This window comes from Lissotriton vulgaris, chromosome 8 (genome assembly GCF_964263255.1).
Source record: "Lissotriton vulgaris chromosome 8, aLisVul1.2, whole genome shotgun sequence".
NCBI classification, from domain to species: Eukaryota; Metazoa; Chordata; class Amphibia; order Caudata; family Salamandridae; genus Lissotriton; species Lissotriton vulgaris.
In genome coordinates, this window is record NC_141696.1 from 842974042 (window position 1) to 842993031 (window position 18990).

The 18990-nt window shown below is 45.5% G+C and overlaps 1 protein-coding gene across 1 annotated transcript in view; it reads right to left on the minus strand.

Moving 5' to 3' along the window:
• The window catches only part of COL4A2 (collagen type IV alpha 2 chain), a 656575-nt gene that overhangs the window by 228006 nt on the left and 409579 nt on the right, over positions 1-18990 (minus strand). Inside the window, exons 8-11 of the mRNA XM_086934754.1 lie at positions 14290-14361; positions 11840-11875; positions 11696-11758; positions 691-726 (exon numbers count right to left, since the gene is read on the minus strand). Of these exons, the coding sequence (XP_086790880.1) occupies positions 691-726; positions 11696-11758; positions 11840-11875; positions 14290-14361 (207 nt within the window). The remainder of the gene's footprint in view (positions 1-690; positions 727-11695; positions 11759-11839; positions 11876-14289; positions 14362-18990) is intronic.

Sequence of the window (18990 nt, forward strand, 5' to 3'; positions counted from 1 at the left end):
TGCTTCGTCGTTGAGAGAGCTCAGAGGTTGTTGGGTTCTTGCCCGCTGCCTGGTTCTTGGCTGCTGCCTGGTGCCACTGCTCGAACTGCCATTACCCAACTCCTGAACCATGTTTAGTCAGAGAAAGGACCATCAAGGTCCCCATGATTCATGGGTAAGACATTCTCTGTCTAAAATCAGTCCAGTGTGTGGGTCGCAGGCAGGTAAAGCTTCACCTTGACGTAGTCAGGAGACATTGGAAAAGCGTGCCACCTTTGCCATCTGAATTATGGTACCAGAATATCATGGCCTAAACATTGTAAGAAAAAATACTGTGGTCCTAATTATTGTTTAAACAAAAATCACCCCAGGGGTGTAAATAAAAGAAACTCTATACCCATGGAGCGATATTTTTTAAATTATATTTAGGCCACAATATTTGTCGAACAATATTTTCATTATATCTATTCAGACACTCAATTTCACCCTCTTCTACTCTTGACTTTCAGTTTTCTAGATCCCTACTGAACTCTATTTACAATAAACTATTATTTACCACAATGATCAGACAGTGCAAGGGAAGTTATTACCTGCTTAAATACATCAAATAAGATTCAAGTGACATGCATTATCTTTCTATTGCAGAAATAGATCTTTTAAAACAATGACTGATAGGGAATCTAAGTGGTCACCTTCAGGACATTAACTTACTGGTTGTCCCTGGTCTCCTGGTGGTCCAGGTGGCCCCTGTAAAAAAAATTGAACAAAAAGTTAATTTCTAAAATGAAAACAATGTTACATTTTATGAGCTGTGAGTGCATGTGTTAATCCACTTGTATTACAGAATTTAATGTTACCGGCCCCCATGCTGCTTTTGACTCATCGTTGTTAAAAATGTATCATGAACAAAATGGAACAGAGTACATCACAGTTCAAAGGATTTCTTTAGTGTTCTTTCTAATAGGTGTGACTGGATTCTAAAATAGAAGGTGATCTGAGAAAGAAGACCCTTTTAAGTTTAACACACTTTGTCAAATGCTTCACAGAACCTATACTCAACTGTTGAACAACAATGATCCACCAAAGTTTCTCCAGGTGACCTTGTACCACCCTTTAGTCAAGTGGTTGAGTTCAAGGAACAAACCAAGAGGAAGATAAGAAACAACCTATTCCTAAACAGTTAAAGTGACAAAGAACATAATGTTTAGTCAAACTAAGTACCACAAATGACAATCGAAACATTTTACTTGGCTTTACTAGGGGTAACAATAAGTCATTACAACTCACTACTTCAATATGTAGTACAATAATGTTTGAGGGGTAGGATTTTAAAATACAGGTTTCTTATGAGTCCATTAATTTGTATGGTTGGAGAACAATATCGTGTTGTCTGCAGAATGATTTAATACAACAATGTTCAAGATGGTGTTTTTGGCATGCAGGAGGCATAGCTGGAGGGCTGCAGACATGGCTTTGCCCATCAGATAACTCTGCCCCACGTCTAACCCTCACCCCCGATTCCAACGTAGCAGATGCAGAGGTCTCTCCTTCTCCGACCTAGCAGCCAAGACATGGAACGGGCCACCCTTCCATCTATGAACCTCCCATCTCTTACAGAGTTCCAAAAGTCCCTGAAGACCTAGCTATTCGGCTAATCAACTGGACCCTACCAGCGTCTGGATACCGTCATGGGTGACAAGTAGCGCTCTACAAATCTACTGAATGATTGATTAATTGAAAAAAGATAAAATGCTGTATAAAGTCTTGCATCATCATTTCAGAAAATGAGAGCTCTCGTTGTGATGAATGGAGATAGTGAAACTTATCAGGGATGTCGTAAAAGCTGGTAGAGGCCATGTTAGGGTGCATATTCCTTGTATAGAAGTACAAATTCATTAGAATCATTGGTTGCTCTAGTTTGTTCTTTTGTGAGGGCAAAAACTAGAAGTGCAGTAGCTGCTTCAGGGAGTACTTGATGAAGATGCATCTCCTCTGGGTGGTCAGCAAAAAGATCTCTTGTTTTGTGCTCAGTGTCTATCATCAATTTTTTTTGTATATGCAGTTTCGAGGATAAGTTTAGTTTCAAATTGCTTCTCTAAATGGCAACAGTTTTTCTTCAAGACATATTTTTGCTTGGATGCCGCAGAGCAAGATCCCGTTCTTCTGTCATCTCAAGATTCATGATGACTGATCTTTGATAAGCACCCACCTGACCATCCTAATATTTTGACTTAGTAATAGTAGAAACATGTTGTTTCTCGCTCTGTATCCCAGCGGTGCCTCGACATGTTCTAGACAGGGTGTCATGGAGTTCTGCAAAATGGTTTCAAGTGAAAACCTATGACTTGGGCTCGCAATATTTTATATATATATATATATATATATATATATATATATATATATATATATATATATATATATATATATATATATATATATATATATATATATATATATATATATATATATATATATATATATATATATGTGTGTGTGTATCCAGCTCGTCTACACGAGTGCTTGCTGCACAGAAAGGCACACAGACCAAGAATTAGCACGCCCAGGCGAGGTCAGATATCCATCTGTTCAATTTTATTGTTCATCGTGTGGGTGAAAAGCTGTCATCAGACGCGTTTCGGGCACGTCCGTGCCCTTGCTCACTGACCTATATATATATATATATATATATATATATATATATATATATATATATATATATATATTTTTTTTTTTTTTTGGGGGGTGTTTTTTTTATTTTTTATTATGATGCTGGCCTCTTCTTTCTCAGATTGGCAAATGGCATTCAATAAACCAGAGCCCTTAGGGATGATGCAATGTACTGGCACTTTTATACACATGTATTACCATTGCGAATAGTGTTCTCGGTGTAGAGCGATCGGTCATTAAATTGAAGTAACTGAAAGAATTTAACAGTGCACCTCTCAACATCACTCTTTTAACGTTATTCATTATTACATCTTATTTCCCAAAATGTAGCTGTGGCTATTTCCTTTGTTTCCCCTCAGCAAGCCTTTACATCTGTATGAGCTTTTTTCAAGGTCAGACCATGTCAATATTAACATCTAACAACCAAGGGCCTCAGAATGTCTCAGCTTTTTGCTTTAGAAATCTCAAACCACAAAGCATAGCTGCCAAGTATTCAGATCGGTTATGTGTGACATTTCTGTGGTTTCAATCTATCTAGGAGTGAGATTCTACTGTCAAATGTGTGGCTCTTTGTTTGACTCATTCTCTTGAATAAATAAAAGCAAGGACTAGCAGTTGAGTGTCTCGCGGCGAGTTTTCAGTCACTGTATCTAAATATCGCACAGCAATGAAAATCCACCTAAAATAGGCTAGTCTTATTGGTGTTGCCGGTGCTTATTAGCACAACCAGATCAATGGGTGAAAGAAAGCAAGGATTTTGTTAATAATTAGAATTGAACATGTTTCAATTCTGAAAGTATTAGACTGTGACTTGAACAAATCTTGGCCAGTTGAAGCGATAGTGCTATTTCGAGTGATTCAATCACTCCATTTCTCGTGTTCACACCATTTTCCTCTGCAGTTTCTCACAATTAGCCACTTATCGGGCAGCAGGCTGTGGTGCACCACACTGTGCAGATTGCAGGCAGACTGAACCGGGTTTTTGCAGGGAAGAATCCCGCTCCTGGACTCAACTTCTGGCCTGGCCACAGTGCTGTCTCATGGCACTGCCCCCCCGGGGGCGGTTCTAGGCTCATGGCGGCCCTGGGCAGGGAGCGTAGGTAGGGGGCCCCGGAAGAAGGAGTCCGGGTGGAGTGGAGCTCGGAGGCCAGTGAAGAGGGGGGGGGGGCAGGGAGTTTGGAAGTGCAACAGGCCGCCAAATCCCTGCCAGGGGCCGCCACGCAAATATGTATCCATCCTCAGAGGATTATTATATTAAAGATATATATTGGCGTGGTGGCCCCTGGGGTTTGGTGGCCCTGTGCAGGTGCACAGCTTGCACATGCCTAAGGCCGCCCCTGCTCCCCCGTAAGGCCAGCTCTGCCTGGCTGCTTGCAGCTGCAAGTGTGGTCCTGCTGGGAGGCAGGCAGGCTATGCTCTCTGTGCCTCTCTCAACCTCAGTTCCAGTGAAAAAAGGCTGGCTGGTCGGCCACTACTGCTGGGATAGGTCAGCACCCCCACTATACATGTGACCGAGAATAAGTAGGGAGCTTCTCACTAGCTTCACAAGCAGTCATTCATTAGAGGTGGGCAAGCCAACCAATTAACATGGCTAAGAGTTTTAAACATTCTGAGAATCATTGCTGCCCCGACCTGATGACAATGCTGTTAGGTATTAGTGGAGTAATAGGAAAGTCCATTGTCATCTTTACCCTATATGTGGCTTAGAGTTGTATTATAGGAGCCCTGGAGCACCATTGTAGTCTTTTACATCAAACACAAGAGAGGGTTTTATATGGGGCACATCTGAGGCTCATATAGTTGAAGGTGGTGTCATACATGATAATGCAGAAAAAAGGAGGCTTGGTATTTGTTTAGCATCACACAATTTGGTCACTGTGTAATTCAGCCACTCGAGGGTGTCTCTTTCCCACATCAAAGGTTACTGATTTATCCTAAATTCATCTAGGATGAGATTAGAGGGTGGTTGACAGGCAGATCTGTATGTTAGTGTTGGACGTTTTACGTGGCGTGACTTTTGCCCTGCGGCATAAGAGCGCTTCATAACAGACACATACTAGTTACACGTTTTTTTCTGCCCAAGGAGATTTATACGGGATTTGCAGGATGCAGTAGTAATTTTGGTAGCGCCTAGGAAGTCCTCACTTGTTGCAACGTGGGCACCTGGAAAATGCAATAGGTGGGTGCTATGGGTGCACCCGCTGATGCATCAGATGTCTGGTAGAAGGCCAGCAATTGATAGAGGGGTGATGTTGTGCCCTCACCCAGGTATGTCCCTCTCAGTGGTGGTTGGTCACCATCTAAAGATCAGTTGGGAACAGAGGCTGCTAATGAGGAGAGGGAGGGTACTGACCACCGGCCAGCAGGAAGAGCTGCAGGGTCCCATAGTATTATCACACCAGAGGTGGCGGACTTCCAGTCCAAACAACACAGCCTTGTGCTCTCTCCTACACACCTGATTGGTGCAATATAAATATAAATGTCGCTGGTGTGGCATTCAGCAAATAAAATTAGTCTGGGGGGCTACCGAGGGTCCTCGAAGGACAGGAGCGGCGTGACTCGAGCCAGCAAAGGGAAAGAACATCCTATAAGTACGGTGAGGAGGCAGATCACTCAGGGTTACATTGGGGCAGGGAACTGCACAGACAAACACAGAGCTGCCACTGCTGCTCTGGGCCAATTTGCTGAATGAGTGGTGATAGAGTGCCTTGCCTGAAATGAAATGACAAAAGTCCAGGTAGGCGCCGCCAGATATACCCCTAAATGGCAGTACTGTCCTCCTCCATATTAAGGCAGCTGTAGTTATTCATTACTACAGCACTACATGAGATTAGGGAGACTGAGGTAGGCTGGACTTGATTGGCAGGGGAAACCTGTTTTTTTTTGCTTCTTACTATATTAAAAAACACAGCAGAGTGCTCACCGCCTCTGACTATCCAGTTCACATTGTGTCAATCAGACGATTCATTTGCTCTCCGCAGGTTGTACAGCACTGCCGACACTGCCAGAAAGCCAATTTAAAGCGTTCAAGCTGTTTTTGTTATGCAGCCTGGTTAGCACCTCATAGGGGGTCTAAGAGCTCTAATACGTGACTAATGCATTTTAGTGCGGTGATGCTGCCACCAGCTCTACAGTGCGTTAGTCTGACCCGTGATGCGTGCTACTTGGCAGGGCTGACAAAGCTGCTGCCAAACAGCTGCTTAATGACCATTCTTGATCTCATTCAAAATGATCTGCCTTCGATCAAATCTTACCTGGAGAGAAAGGAACGCTGAGTGCACAGGGCTTCACGGGTGTGGACAAAGGGGGATATTTGTTATTTTCCAGAAATGGCACATAAATGTGGCAGACTACACTGTCAGCCAAACTGATGGTCTGTGTGCTCTTTTTACAGCCATGCAAGCCATTACATTTCTACCGGCGGCTCCCCTGGCTGGTTCTGATGACAGAAATCTTAGACTGGTAGCCTAATGGACATCCGGCTGTTAGTCCCAGTGCTTCAGACTGTCTGCCCTATTTATAGTGGCCGTTCTGACATGCTTTTTAGGTTTCGCTGGGGGGCGGAGCCGTTAGGCTCCTCCTCCAGAGAAATCTATTGAGTACAGTAAGGTACTATGGAACACGCCCCCCGTCCCATTGGCTAGCTCCATAAATGGAGCCTAGCCATTGGACGAGGGGCCTGTCCATCAATGCCGGACCAGACACGGGGGCGTTCCCGAGATTCTTTGGCTTTTGCCAACGTCACGCGACGCCGGGAACGCCCCCGAGTCTGTTCCGGCATTGCCGGCACCTCCCTTGCTGCTCGGGACGGGTCTCCTTATTATGCCCAAGTCTGCAGGTGAGTGACCTTCCCCCTCCCTCCCTTTCTCCCCCTCCCTCCCTGCTCGATCCCCGCCCGGGGGTTTCTTCAGCCGGCCGGCCAATCCTAGCACGGCCGGCCGGAAGTGCCCCCCCCCGCCGCCCGGGGGAAGAAGGAAGACGGCGGCCCAGCCTCTACCAGGTGTTGCTGGGAGGCTCGGTGGGGCTCGTCCCCGAGCTGGGCCGGCGGCGGTTCGGCGGTCCGACGACTTCTGCTTCCAAAACTTGTCCCGGAGCTCGGGGAGGGACGCCAGCTTTCTGCGGAGAGGTCTCAAGTTACTGGACGTGTCTTCCTCCCTCCGCAGGGAATGGGGAAATCACTCGCAGCCCAACAATATTGCATTTCGCCTCGTGCGGGGTGATGCCATGTTTGCAGAATGCCAAGAGCCGACACGCTACAAAATAAGCAACTTTAGACAAACCGGCTCAGTTTATCCCCCGCCCGCCAACGCCGTGGCCTCCGACTATCATTTACAAGAAGTGCAAATGCTGGCGAAACACGCCCTGCATCATCTGGTCGCGGCAGCATAAACTCGGAACTGTCTGCACAATTTCTCGCTTGTCCCTTGTAGTAAACTTTTCAGAGCCAGATGAGTCATTTTCCAAAGCTGAGCGATTGAAGAAGGGCCCTGTGTTTAAATAAACCGTACATCAACGAGGCACTTTCAACCAGGGAGTTAGCTGTGAGAGCCGGAGAGCCAAGGGTTCGACACGAGGACACGCTAACCTCGAGGTCAGAGGGACAGAGCGGCCTGCCTGCTGCAGGTGAGTGGGCGTGATGGTGGCCAGGGGGTGTGGGAGCAAGGGCTGAGGCCCTGTGGCAGAACGGGAAGGGGACTGCTTGGAACACGGAATGGAAGAGACGGTCTGTCAACCTCTTCTATGTGACCCAGACACTCTCTCATTTAGACCCATTCCCATTTTTATTCATAAGCGGCCTGCTGTCTTCCTCAAAATATCTCTCCGTTCCAGTGTATTTCCCTGGAAAGTGTCATTATTTATGAATTTTGAGCGGTCTGGATCCCCCCTGCTTCTTCGGGGGGGGAGGGGTTTACTTTTATGTTTCTAAGTTGTAGTAATATGTGCATGCTTTTGTGTCATGCAGCGGGAAAATGGGTCCATAACGTGCATGAAGTATTTTTTTAGTAGTATTTGATGCAATAGCCGTGTGTCAACAGGGGCCTCTCTCTTAAGATATGCATTTCTATAATTAACACTGCACCTCTTTGCATTCAGGCAGAATGCTTAGTTGTTTAATATAAAGGACATAGTTTCACCAACGTCTGAACAGATGTGTCAGGAGTGATTTGTGGGCGCTTTATATTTTATCTGTTTAGGTTGGTCCTTTCTTGGTGTGATGTACAATCCTGCAAGGGCTGCGCCAGTGTTTACTTGTATGTTGACAAGTTTGTGTATTTGACCAGTGGTGAAAATCATAGCAGTCACGTGGTCTTTACTTGTAGGCCAAAATAAAACAACGAATGGGCGGTGGCGCAAGGCCTTCATAAATATGGCCCCAAGGTTCTTTAGTAGGCGTGTATTTTTTTGCACTTTGACGTTTTGGGATTTCAGTGCTTCCTTCATTGGTAGTGGACTGGGTTTTCTCCTCCTTCCTGCTCTCTCTCTCCTGCCATCCCTCTCTTTTCTGCCTTCTTACTCCCTCCTGCCCTCCCTTTCCACCTCTCTCTTCTGCTCTCTTTCACCTTCTTGTCCTCCATCTCTCTCCTGTTCTCTCTTTCCTGTCCTCTCCTCCTCTAGCCCTCCTTCTCCTTCCCGCCCTCCCTCTCCTACCTGCCGCCCTCTCCTTTCTGCCCTCTCTCACACACTCCTACCTTCCCTCCTGTCCTCCCACTCCTTCTTGCCCTCCCTCTCCCTTCTGCCTATTTTCCTTCTTGCCTTCCCTCTCTCTCCTGCCCTCTCTTCCTTTTGACCTCTCTTCCTTCTTACTCCTGCCCTCCCTTTCCCTTCTGTCCTCTCTTGCTCTCCCACTATTTTCTGACCTCCCACTCCTTGCATTTTCGCCTTCCTACCCTACCTCTGTATCCTCCCCACTCTTCTTTGCATATGCCTTCTCAACATGCGCTATCACTGCACACAGCCTCTCAACACACGGCCTCTATGCACATGCCTCTCTCCATATGATCTCTCTGCACAGGGCTGTGTGTAGAGAGGGCAAGTGAAGATAAGGCATGTGTAAAGAGGGCGTGTGCAGAGAGGGTGTTTTCCAGAGAGGCACTCCATATTTCTGTGTAAAGTAAAACACATCAACGTTTTACACATAATTCAAAGAAGTTAGAAAAGACCATTTGTCAAAAGCAATACCAAAAGCACAAACTTTAACAAAGGCGAAACCATTGCATTGTAAATGCTTGTTTTTTCCCTGTTCAGGACTGCTAGGTAAAACCTGCAGTCTCAAACAGAAAAAATAAAAAATTACCCTAAAGCCGAAGAAGAAAGTTCCCAGGATGTCAGGGCCATTAATCTTGTGTGTATTAAAAACAAACTCCTGGTGTGGGAGTTTGTTTTAAAAAAAACAAAAAGGTTTGCTGAGCGGCTGCATGAAACATGGCGGCTGCTCAGCAAACTGACAGTGCCTTAAGAGGAGATGGCGTAGCAGCGTCTCTTTTGATGGCATAGAGATCGCTGTCAGGGAGGCACAGATTTCTAGCAGGCAGTAAACTTTCATGGTGGCAGAGATTATGATTATGATCTCCACCCTCTGGCAGGCAGTGGGACTCCTGCCACAACTCTAAATAACTCACTAAATCCTAAAATGGCTCCATGTCATTCTTGGCTCACCAAATGCGAGCTGTGGTCTTTAGCTTTGATTTTATTTAAATTTGGATGCATTATTTTGTCTGTGTAGATGCTAACTGCAAGTGGAGCACAGGTTTGTAAGGAGGAGGGGTCCTCCTGGGGTTACTGATTAAGAAGTAGATTGTGTTTCCATCTTGAAATCTTGAAAGTTCAACTCTGAGGATAGGGTGTTTGCTGTAGAGAATGTGAGGCTGATGTGAATCAGTCCTTCCTTGGAGCGAAGGTACCAGTGAACGAGTAATGTTCCTAGTACTGGCGGAGACATTAATTAAAGGATTTATTCTTTTCTTTTTGTGGTGTCATTAGCTGGGTATCCATTTCAAAGTTAGCTGGCTCAGGAGGTATAAGCCAGGCTCAATGAGCTAGGGGGATGGGCATAGTGCTAGATTGGTGGTGTGGGGGTAATGTTGCCACGAAGGTTCTCTGCACTGTGGCGGAAACCTACAGATCTTGTGCTCTGTCCCTGACAGCAGAGCGGACACATGGCACGGCTGGCGTTTTGTCCTTGAGAAGTGAATTAACACCAATAGGTTGGGCCTTATTAGGCCAGGACCCTTCTTTGTAATTTATGGTGTCTGCTTTTGGTCTGAGTGTAGTGTTCACAATTGGGTCTTATTGCAATGGATGGCATGTTTGTTTTCAAGGAGGCTTGTAGGAACTAGTTTTACTGAGTAACTGGTTATTTGGATCATTTGCAGACTCACACTTAAAGAAATTCCTTATGTATTACAATTGGTTCCACAGGATTTACCAGAAACCCTGTTAAAGAGATATCAATTGTATGGGGTAAATGCATGCTGAAAACTATCAATCCATGCTGGACATTTACTGTACACTGCTCTACAGTGGGGCTTGAAGGCTAAGGAAGAGACAAAATTCAGTTCAGGGACATGTAGTTACTTGATGGTTGTTCAAAGGGCTTAAAAGTATTTTCCTTATAGGTTACAAAGTCTTGGTTCAAGCTTACCTACCATGTTTAGCAGGGCTGTGCAGCCACAGAAATGCCCACTCCTTCAATGGCCACTTTACGTCACTGCTTGAAAGCGCTGGGATGCCTTCGGGTAGCCATGCGCGATACAAATACGTAATCATTCATTCATTCAAAGTGCCTATGGACACCAGGGTGCAGTGGAGGGCCAAACTGTCTCCTCCAGCTTTCAGTTGAGGAATGATCATGTAATTCAATTTGCAGGGTGAGAGACAGTGTTTACAGTCAGTGTTCTGTAATTATCTTCATATTATGATATTTAAATAAAATGTTTTTTGTTACTCTTTTTTGATATGTATTTAAATGTATGTACGTATCCTTTACAGATCGGATGAAGTCCAATATGAGGACGAAACGCGTTGGCCAGGTTGAGTCATTGATGTTTTGAAGAATAAAAAAAAAAAAAATTGTTTTGAAATTTAACACTTTGGCTCTCTTGTTATTTCGAATCCGAAGAAGAATATATTGATATTGACAACATTGAACAAGTGTACACTAGAAGAAAATGAAGAGCAAATTCTATATAGTAAAACTGTTGGACAATTACGCCACTCCCTTTTGTGTTATTTTTGTGGTTATTTGTAGTCATGGTTTGCCGGAGTAGTTTGACCATTAAGGGGTGAGTGCCCATTATTACTACTTAACAAGACTATCATTTGTGAGTCCATGTACAGCCAGAACTACTCTTGCTTTGAGATTGTAATGAAGGGACAAACAGTCTCCTCCAACTTTCAGTTGAGGAAGGGTCATGTAACTCAGTCTGCTCTGTAGCTTGGATGTTTACACCGATACATCTAGTGACGTCAAGTAAAGTTATGAGAAATGTCCAGTTGCCTCCTCGTCAAGCTCACCTAAGAGGATAGCTTAGTCACTTTTGGGACCATTTGCAATGTGCAACAGATCCCACCAATGTCACTGTAAACATGTAAATGAGTTAAAATAGTGAAGAGTGTTACAATGTTTTAAGGTTCGAAAGCTCCATGGTGCCGCCGATAACACCGACCTCCTTTCAGACCTAATAACATGAGATATGCACATTTTATTTACGTAGGGTGACCTTCTCACTCCATATCATTACAGACACTGTTTCCCGGCTAAGACTTTTCACTTACAAAGAATTGCTCAGGTGAGTTATTCTAATGTGGGCATTCAGCTCAACCACAACTACAAATCCCAGAATGCTTTAGGTGGCAACACAAAATTCCAAGACTGGAAAAAGTGTCCGTAAAGGCATGGAATGTGGTTGTCACCATTAATTTAGATAAACTTGTGTAATGATGCATGTCTGTGCTGAAGGAAGCACAATGACAGTTTTCAAATAACTTCATGAGAGCATGCGTACTATCTTTAATATTTCAATCGATAATTGAAGGACCAAAAACGTACCTCAAGGCCAGGAGGTCCCATTGGACCGATGAACCCCTCGCGACCAGGAGCACCTCGAGGTCCCTGTGAAAGGGGTCAAAGAAAAAAAGCTGAGCTTTAAGAAACAAATGCTCAGATACAGTCTCTTGACAGGAATTTACTTACCGGAAATCCGTCTAAGCCTGGGAGACCTGGCTCACCCTACAAAAAACATAAGAAAAGTAAGCAAAAAATTGATTTTTCTGATCATGAGTTAATAATGATAATTTTATAGAAGACAAAGTGACCCTGTTGTAAACTGGGCATTCAGATGTGTCCTTTGTTTTGGAATCTCCCTCAAGCAGATTGTTAATTTCTACCATAGTTTGATGTGGATAAGAAGAACATTTAAAAGTAACCTTGGGCTCGATACATTAAACTTTTTTGCAGTTGTCAACAATCCAATCCGGAGTTTGCGACTGCAAAAACGTTTTTGTTCATGAAAAAAACCTACTTTAGGAGTTGGTAAAGATTTACCAACTCCTAACATGGGTCTGTGACTAGATAGAAATTCCATATTTGGAAGGGCTGTGCCGTGGATGTCCCTTTGAAATACCCAAATTCCGTTTGCAAACCACTGAAAAGTCACTGACTCCCAAGTCGGGGTGGTAACTTATGCAGAAAAGGTAAGGGGCCCCTCTTTGTTATTGGGGTCCAGTTATTAGGTGGAATAAGCAGTGTTTCAGTGCACTACAGCCAACTCTCATTGAAACGTTTTTAAAAAAATGAAATCTTAATATTTTAAACGCCGCCCCATTCTCTTTCAGCAGTCTCAAAAAGGATGGCCTGTTCACATGGATGGTTGTCTGCTGACCCTTGCAGGCCACCATCCCTGTGATATGGTCAACTTGATACAATTAGTGACCAACCTAATTAATAGTAATTAGGTAGGGCAGACTATGACCCACTCCAATGACTTATTCTGCAAATCGACCTAAAGTACATAGGTCTGTATGCAAAATAGGATTATGATTGCGAAAAGTCTGGTCTCAAATTCCGACCACTTTTTACAACCATTGAAAATAGGACATCTGGGCCACAGATCTCAGACTCCCACACACGTATCAGCATGCGCAAATACATACACGTTTATAGTTGGGTTTGTTGTTCAAAATGTTTATTCACTTTTACATTTTAAATCCACTCACTCTAAAATACCTGAACACATTGAGCAGACAAGTCCATAGACTTCACACCAGTGGTGCTTGTCTGGCTAAGTCAGTGTTTACCAACACTAAGAGGCCCAGTCTGGTGCCAATGGAGTGGGGTATGCATGCCCCCCCCCCCCCCCGAACTACACAAACATGCATACACACTGAGACGGATTTATTTCGTACATGTCTGTTCGTCTGCTGTTCTTGTATCCTCCCACAAAGGCAGACAGTGTGATTGGCAGAGCACAGCCTGTCACCCGAGAGGCAGTAGCCATCTTGTGACTGGAGGCGTTACGTGCCCCACGTTAACAATCACGTGGTACATTTGGGAGCCTGACATTAGCTAACTATCATGTTTGGGATACCCTGTGCCGGACTGATAACCTGAATTCGTGTTCATCCCCTTTCTCACTGACCCTCAACCCAGCCCAGTACCCTTAGCACCAGAGCCACATAGGCAGGGGTGCACTGGAAAAGAAAAGGAAGCTGGGTCTGTGCCCCACCCACTGTACCTCCTAGCTCCACACCACGCATCCACCACCAACGCCATTTTATTGTATGTGACCTCCCTCTTGACCTGGGAAACGCCAAGATACGGCTTCCGAATGGATGTGCATGTTGCTTCACTACTTTTAGCTGCTGTTAAAGCCAAGCTGTGAAGACGATCAGACTGTGTTAGGCGATACTATGTCCAAATACTACAAGGCAAGGCTGAGGTGATATCTGTATTAGAGCAGGGCTACTCTGTTGTACTAAAATACATGGCTGGAATGGTAACTGAAACCAGCCCTGGCAAAATGCTCCGCCGGCCCCCAGGGGTGGGGGGAGGGGCGGTCGCGGAGGGTTGCTCCAAAGCTGTTTGCAAGAGCCGGTTTAGGCCAATTTTGTTACAGGGGGGGCAATATTGCTGGCCCCTGTTAACAAAAACGGCTCACAGGGGCCAAAAAACCAGCCCCCACCCTGGCGGCCTACAGGGGAAACGCCCAGTGCCAGCTACAGCCCGTTCAGTCCTGCTACAATACTACTACGGGCTAAGGGCCTGATTACGAGTGGGACTGTTATATTCCGACCCATCTGTAAACCTCAGCTTAAACATGGGTCGGAAATATGAATTGGTAGGTATTTAACGCATCCGATAACTATTGCATGAGTTAAGCATCTCAACCTTCGTTACCTGCCGAATTTTAACAGGGGAAAAGCATGTAGTATTTACTGAATCATGAGGATTTTGGTGCGTTAAACACGAAAATCTGCATGTTATTCCCCGCCAACTTGTAAAAGGTGCTATTTATCGCACCTGATAAATAACATACCTAGTGGTATCGTTATTTATCAGGTGTGTTAAATAGCACCTCAATGCCGTAATCAACGCATAGGAAGTGAAACATGTTTTCTTTACATCTCCTGACAAGAATCACTTACCCTCAACTTGTTCTTCAAATCAACTGACACAAGAAAAGGCTCTCCTTTCTGTCCTTTCGCACCAGGATTACCCTACAACAGAAGTAACAGTAAAAAGCAAAAATAAGTTTACTAACCAATTCACACGTATTTATTTATCAAGCGCTGGTTCACAAAAAAATTAATTTAGGCTTTAGTAACCTCAAAGGCACTTTCAATTAACGAAGCACTGCCTCCACACTTTCAAGATACAAACATATTTCCGAATGATAAATTTAGTGATACACTACGCAATTCTGCAGAATGAGAAAGGAGAAATGGGCCTCTTTTTGACCCACTACTGTTTTTAGGTCTCGCCTGATCCAGTGCATGCAAGACATTTAGTAATTGGGCTTTTAAAAGTGCTACCACATGCTTTTGCTGGCCTCAAGCTTGCGGTTACGCGAGTGTGCACGCGCCCAGTCGCCATCTGGCTTTTTGTCAAGGCTCATTAAGCCTTACAGCTGCCCCTTGCTCTCTGCTCTGACTACCCCCTCCCTTCTCCCCCTCCCTCCCTCTCACTTCCCCCTCCCTTATTTCCCTCCCTCCTTGTCAGTCACCGGGCTGAATTTGTATATCTCCTGCACCTCCCGCACGTCTTGTTGCCTGAGTCCGCTGATGTAACTCTTAGATTTCATGCTGCACTCCATGTAGCTATCCCCAGGCCAAGAGTGTCCCCTACACCCCGATACTTGCGGTACTCCGGACGCCCCTTTACCCAATCTTCCCTTGAGACCACAGCATCCCCTTGAACTGCTGATTCTCGTCACTTCATCTATTCATGCGCTGGTGTCCCCATAACCCCATATATTCTCGATGACCCAATGCATCACTGCACCAGTCAAAGTGCATGTACCATCCTCGCACCCTGAGCACCCTACATCCACTCTACTCCGGATGCACCCCGATAGTCCCAAGAACCCATATACACCTGCATCGTCATATTACTAGGACCCCATGCAATCGGTACCTTGAGCAGAACTCAAAGTGCCATGTTTTGGTGCAGATCACCACAAACTCTGTCTTTGCAGCAGCCCATGTACATGTCTATGACGCATATGCACTATATCTTTTTTGCTACAAGCCATGTACAGTCTTTGGTGCAACTCTTTGCTCTTTGGTGCCCCTCACAAACACTGGCTTTGGGACAACCGTCAGGCATTCTGTCTGCGGTGCGCCCCCAATGTACTCTCTTGCTCACCCCTACACCCCCTGTCTCAGGTGCAGCCCGGTGCACTCGTGTGCAGCCTCTTGAACTATCTCTGGTGCAGTTTCTCAATAACGCTCACCGCTCACCACTGCAGTCTATTGTGCACTCTGATCCAACCCTGTGCACTCTCAGGTGCAGCACTTTTTCATCTGCACGCCCTTTCTTGCACGCTCCCATGCACCCCTGCTCTCTGCCTCTCCTTCAGCCAATCTCTCTAGTGCAGGTAACAACGGCCAGCTGAAGAACAGTCACTGTAATTTTGCAGCGCAGTCCTGGTTGTGTGCATTACATTCACCCCCTTCCCTGCTCATACGCTCCTGGTACATGTCTTTAAAACATTATTTTGTGCCCCACACCTTGGATGTGATGAGCAACAGTCCGCTCCTAATGAACCCCACTGTACAGTCCTAGTAGTGTGTGTTCCATCGGTTGCCCAGCGAAGTGTGCCCCCGTCAGGTGCACCTCCTCACAAACAGGTCTATCGGTGAGTGATTTATTAGGTCTGTGTCCCCCCCCCAATGACATTCCCTTCTCACTCCCCCAGCAGTCTGTGTTCCAAGGTCTTTCTGTCGCTCCCCGTGAGGATCCCCGTCACACATTCCCTGCACTGTGTTGCACCAGCTCTCCGCCATGTCCTCTCTCATCATACAACCCCAGCAGTGTGTGCTCAGGGAGGTCTAAGGTGGGCCTCCAATGCCCCCTAATGCAAACTATCCTAGTAGTGTGTGATCTATTGGGCTTATGGTGCAGCCCACCCATGCTTATACCCTGCACACAGCCCAGAAGTATGTGCTCCGTCGGGCATCTGGTACACCCACCCCCTCACCATCTCCCAATCTGCACACAGTTTCAGCAGCATGTGCTCCAGCGGTTCTATGTTGTACGTCCACGGCCGCGCTCCCTCCCCACCCCCACCTCAGAATAGCCCAGATCCCAGAAGCGTATGCACGATGCACCATGTCTTTGTTGGTGCCTCTGCCCCTTCCCCAACTGTCCCATCACGTGTGCTGCAAGGGGTTTCTGGTGTACGCTCCCTCCGCACAAGATCCCAGCAGCCTGTGCTACACAGGGTTTCTGGAGCATCCTCCCCCCTCCACCTCCCCGCACATACATTCCAGCAGCGTGTGCTGCACCGGGTCTCTTGCGCTGCCCCCCCTCCCTGTGCTGTGTCTAGCGGGATTCTCTCCCTCCTGCTGCATGCTACAGTAACAAGCATTTGGCAAACAGCCAAAAGATCTCGTTTTTAGGACCTTATAAGTATTTAGGTATGCAACACAATATCCTTAGTGCAACAACACCAACTGTTGCATGGCTAAACACTTATAAGGTCCCAAAAGCGAGACCTATTGTCTATGCGAATGCTTGTTCTAACTGGCCTCACTGTTTTCCAAAGGTAGCTCAGTGCAGGCTCCTTTAGTTTCTTACTGTGGGAAGTTGAATGTCTGCCACTTGGTTACAATGATGCAACACACTCTTGCTTTACTCAGGATAACTGAAATGCTGACAGAAAGTCGTATTGTGCGACATGCAACTGCCATCTTGTGAGGCTGAGGAAAGACCATTTTGGGGGGGATTTTGCTGAAGTTGGTTTAAGGTTCAACCTGTTACCCAGCCTCTAAGAGCAAGCACCAAGTGTGATAGTGAAAACATTCATCATCTTGCACAAGCCTCTTTTTGTCGAGTAGATCACAGTGGTTTTAAGGGCATACTTGAACCATATCCCAGTGAGAGCAACAGTGTTGGGCGCGTACTAAGAATGGAATGATGCGATGAAGCATGTTGTGGACAGACAATATATATAGTCAAAGTTCAAACACTGATACACAAACAGCGCCTGCAAACACCTACTGCGTGTGGGCCCATTTTCTGGCATTGGTGAGCACATTGCATGGCAGTATTCTTATTTGTCTCTTTGCTACCAGGGCTTTACGTGGAATTAAAAAACTAGGGGGGGTCTCTCAAAGGGGCGTGGGCGATGAAATTAGGAGCGTGGCTTTAAAATACGTAAGCTAAAAATCTGTGCTTAGCATAGTGTGCTGCCTGACTGTAATCATGCTGTTTTTGTCATTGCACACAGATATGTAATACGGCAAGTAACATTACACCTTCAACAAGTCATGGCTATTGGCTTTGCCAATGGTTGTTAGTTGTGTAAGATAAATAAGCAACAACTATGGCTTCGTTGTATAGAATATTAAAAATGCTTCAGTTGTGAAATGATGGGACTGTGAAAGATTTACAACGAGTCTCTTCGAAGTTACATCACAGGCAGTGAAGAGTGGCACTGCTGCAGAGTTATATTTTCTTGGGGTCTGAGTGCAAAAGTGGAGAGCCCAAGAGAGACCCGTCTCAGCACCTGCTTTTTAAAACTGCCGGTGCTGAGCACTGGCTGGACCTGGACCACATAAAGCCCTGTTTGCTCCCATTGGACTTCAGGATTGAGAAGTGGCAGGAAATTTAGGGCCATATTATCAAGAAAGGGCGATACATTATCGCTGCTTTTATTGTCAGGAAACTGCCGCTAAAGCAGCGATAATGGGCTTGATAATATGCCCTTGTGAATTCCCATAGAAGCCCAGGTTAACACCAGAACCTGGGCTTCTATGGGAATTCAGAAGGGCATATTATCAAGCCCATTATCGCCGCTTTAGCGGCAGTTTTCTGCCGATAAAAGGGGCGATAATGTATCGCCCTTTCTCGATAATATGGCCCGTAGTCTTTTGACATATGGAGTTAAGTTTCCCGCTGACTTTTGTTGACAAGAAACAGGAGGGCAGAATTGAGGGGCCTCCAACCCTTCAGGGAACCCCCAGGCCTTCAAGGTGGTCCCATTCAGCCCAAATACAAGCTGGAAGATTAGGAAGACTCCGGGCCCCTAATCTCAGCCTACTGGGAGGGGGGCATCGTTTTGTGTTACTGCACTGCAGGAGGGTTGCTTGTTCACAAGGGTTGCATAGGAAAATGCTAAGTTTTACTATTAATACTTTTTTTCAGTTATCTCATTCACTACTAGAACTGTGGTGGTGCCTTGCCTTTATTCATGACCACGTTTTACTTAGGTCAAATCCTCCAGCCCACAATTGCCCATCCCTTTCAGTCAGTCATTTTAAATCCTGGCTCAATTCAGGTCACATAAAAGTTACATTAGTCAGGGACAGGCAAGACAGACACCTACTTACACCATCAGACAAAACAGGTTAGGGCACAGCGTGGGTATACATTTTGGGGTCTGTAATTGACTGAATGGAAAATGTAATTGGCATTTAAGATTTTAAAAATATGATAAAGGAAAATTCTTTATATCACATCCCAAGACTAAACATTAAATAGAGTTAAATAGATTATTCGGTAGGGGGTGCTGTTAACTTCTACCACAACCAGATACACTTAGAACAGAAAGTTGTCCAGTGAGCAGAAAGGTATTGCAAACAGTGGTCAAACAATATATTTGGGTTGTTACAGACTAAGGAATA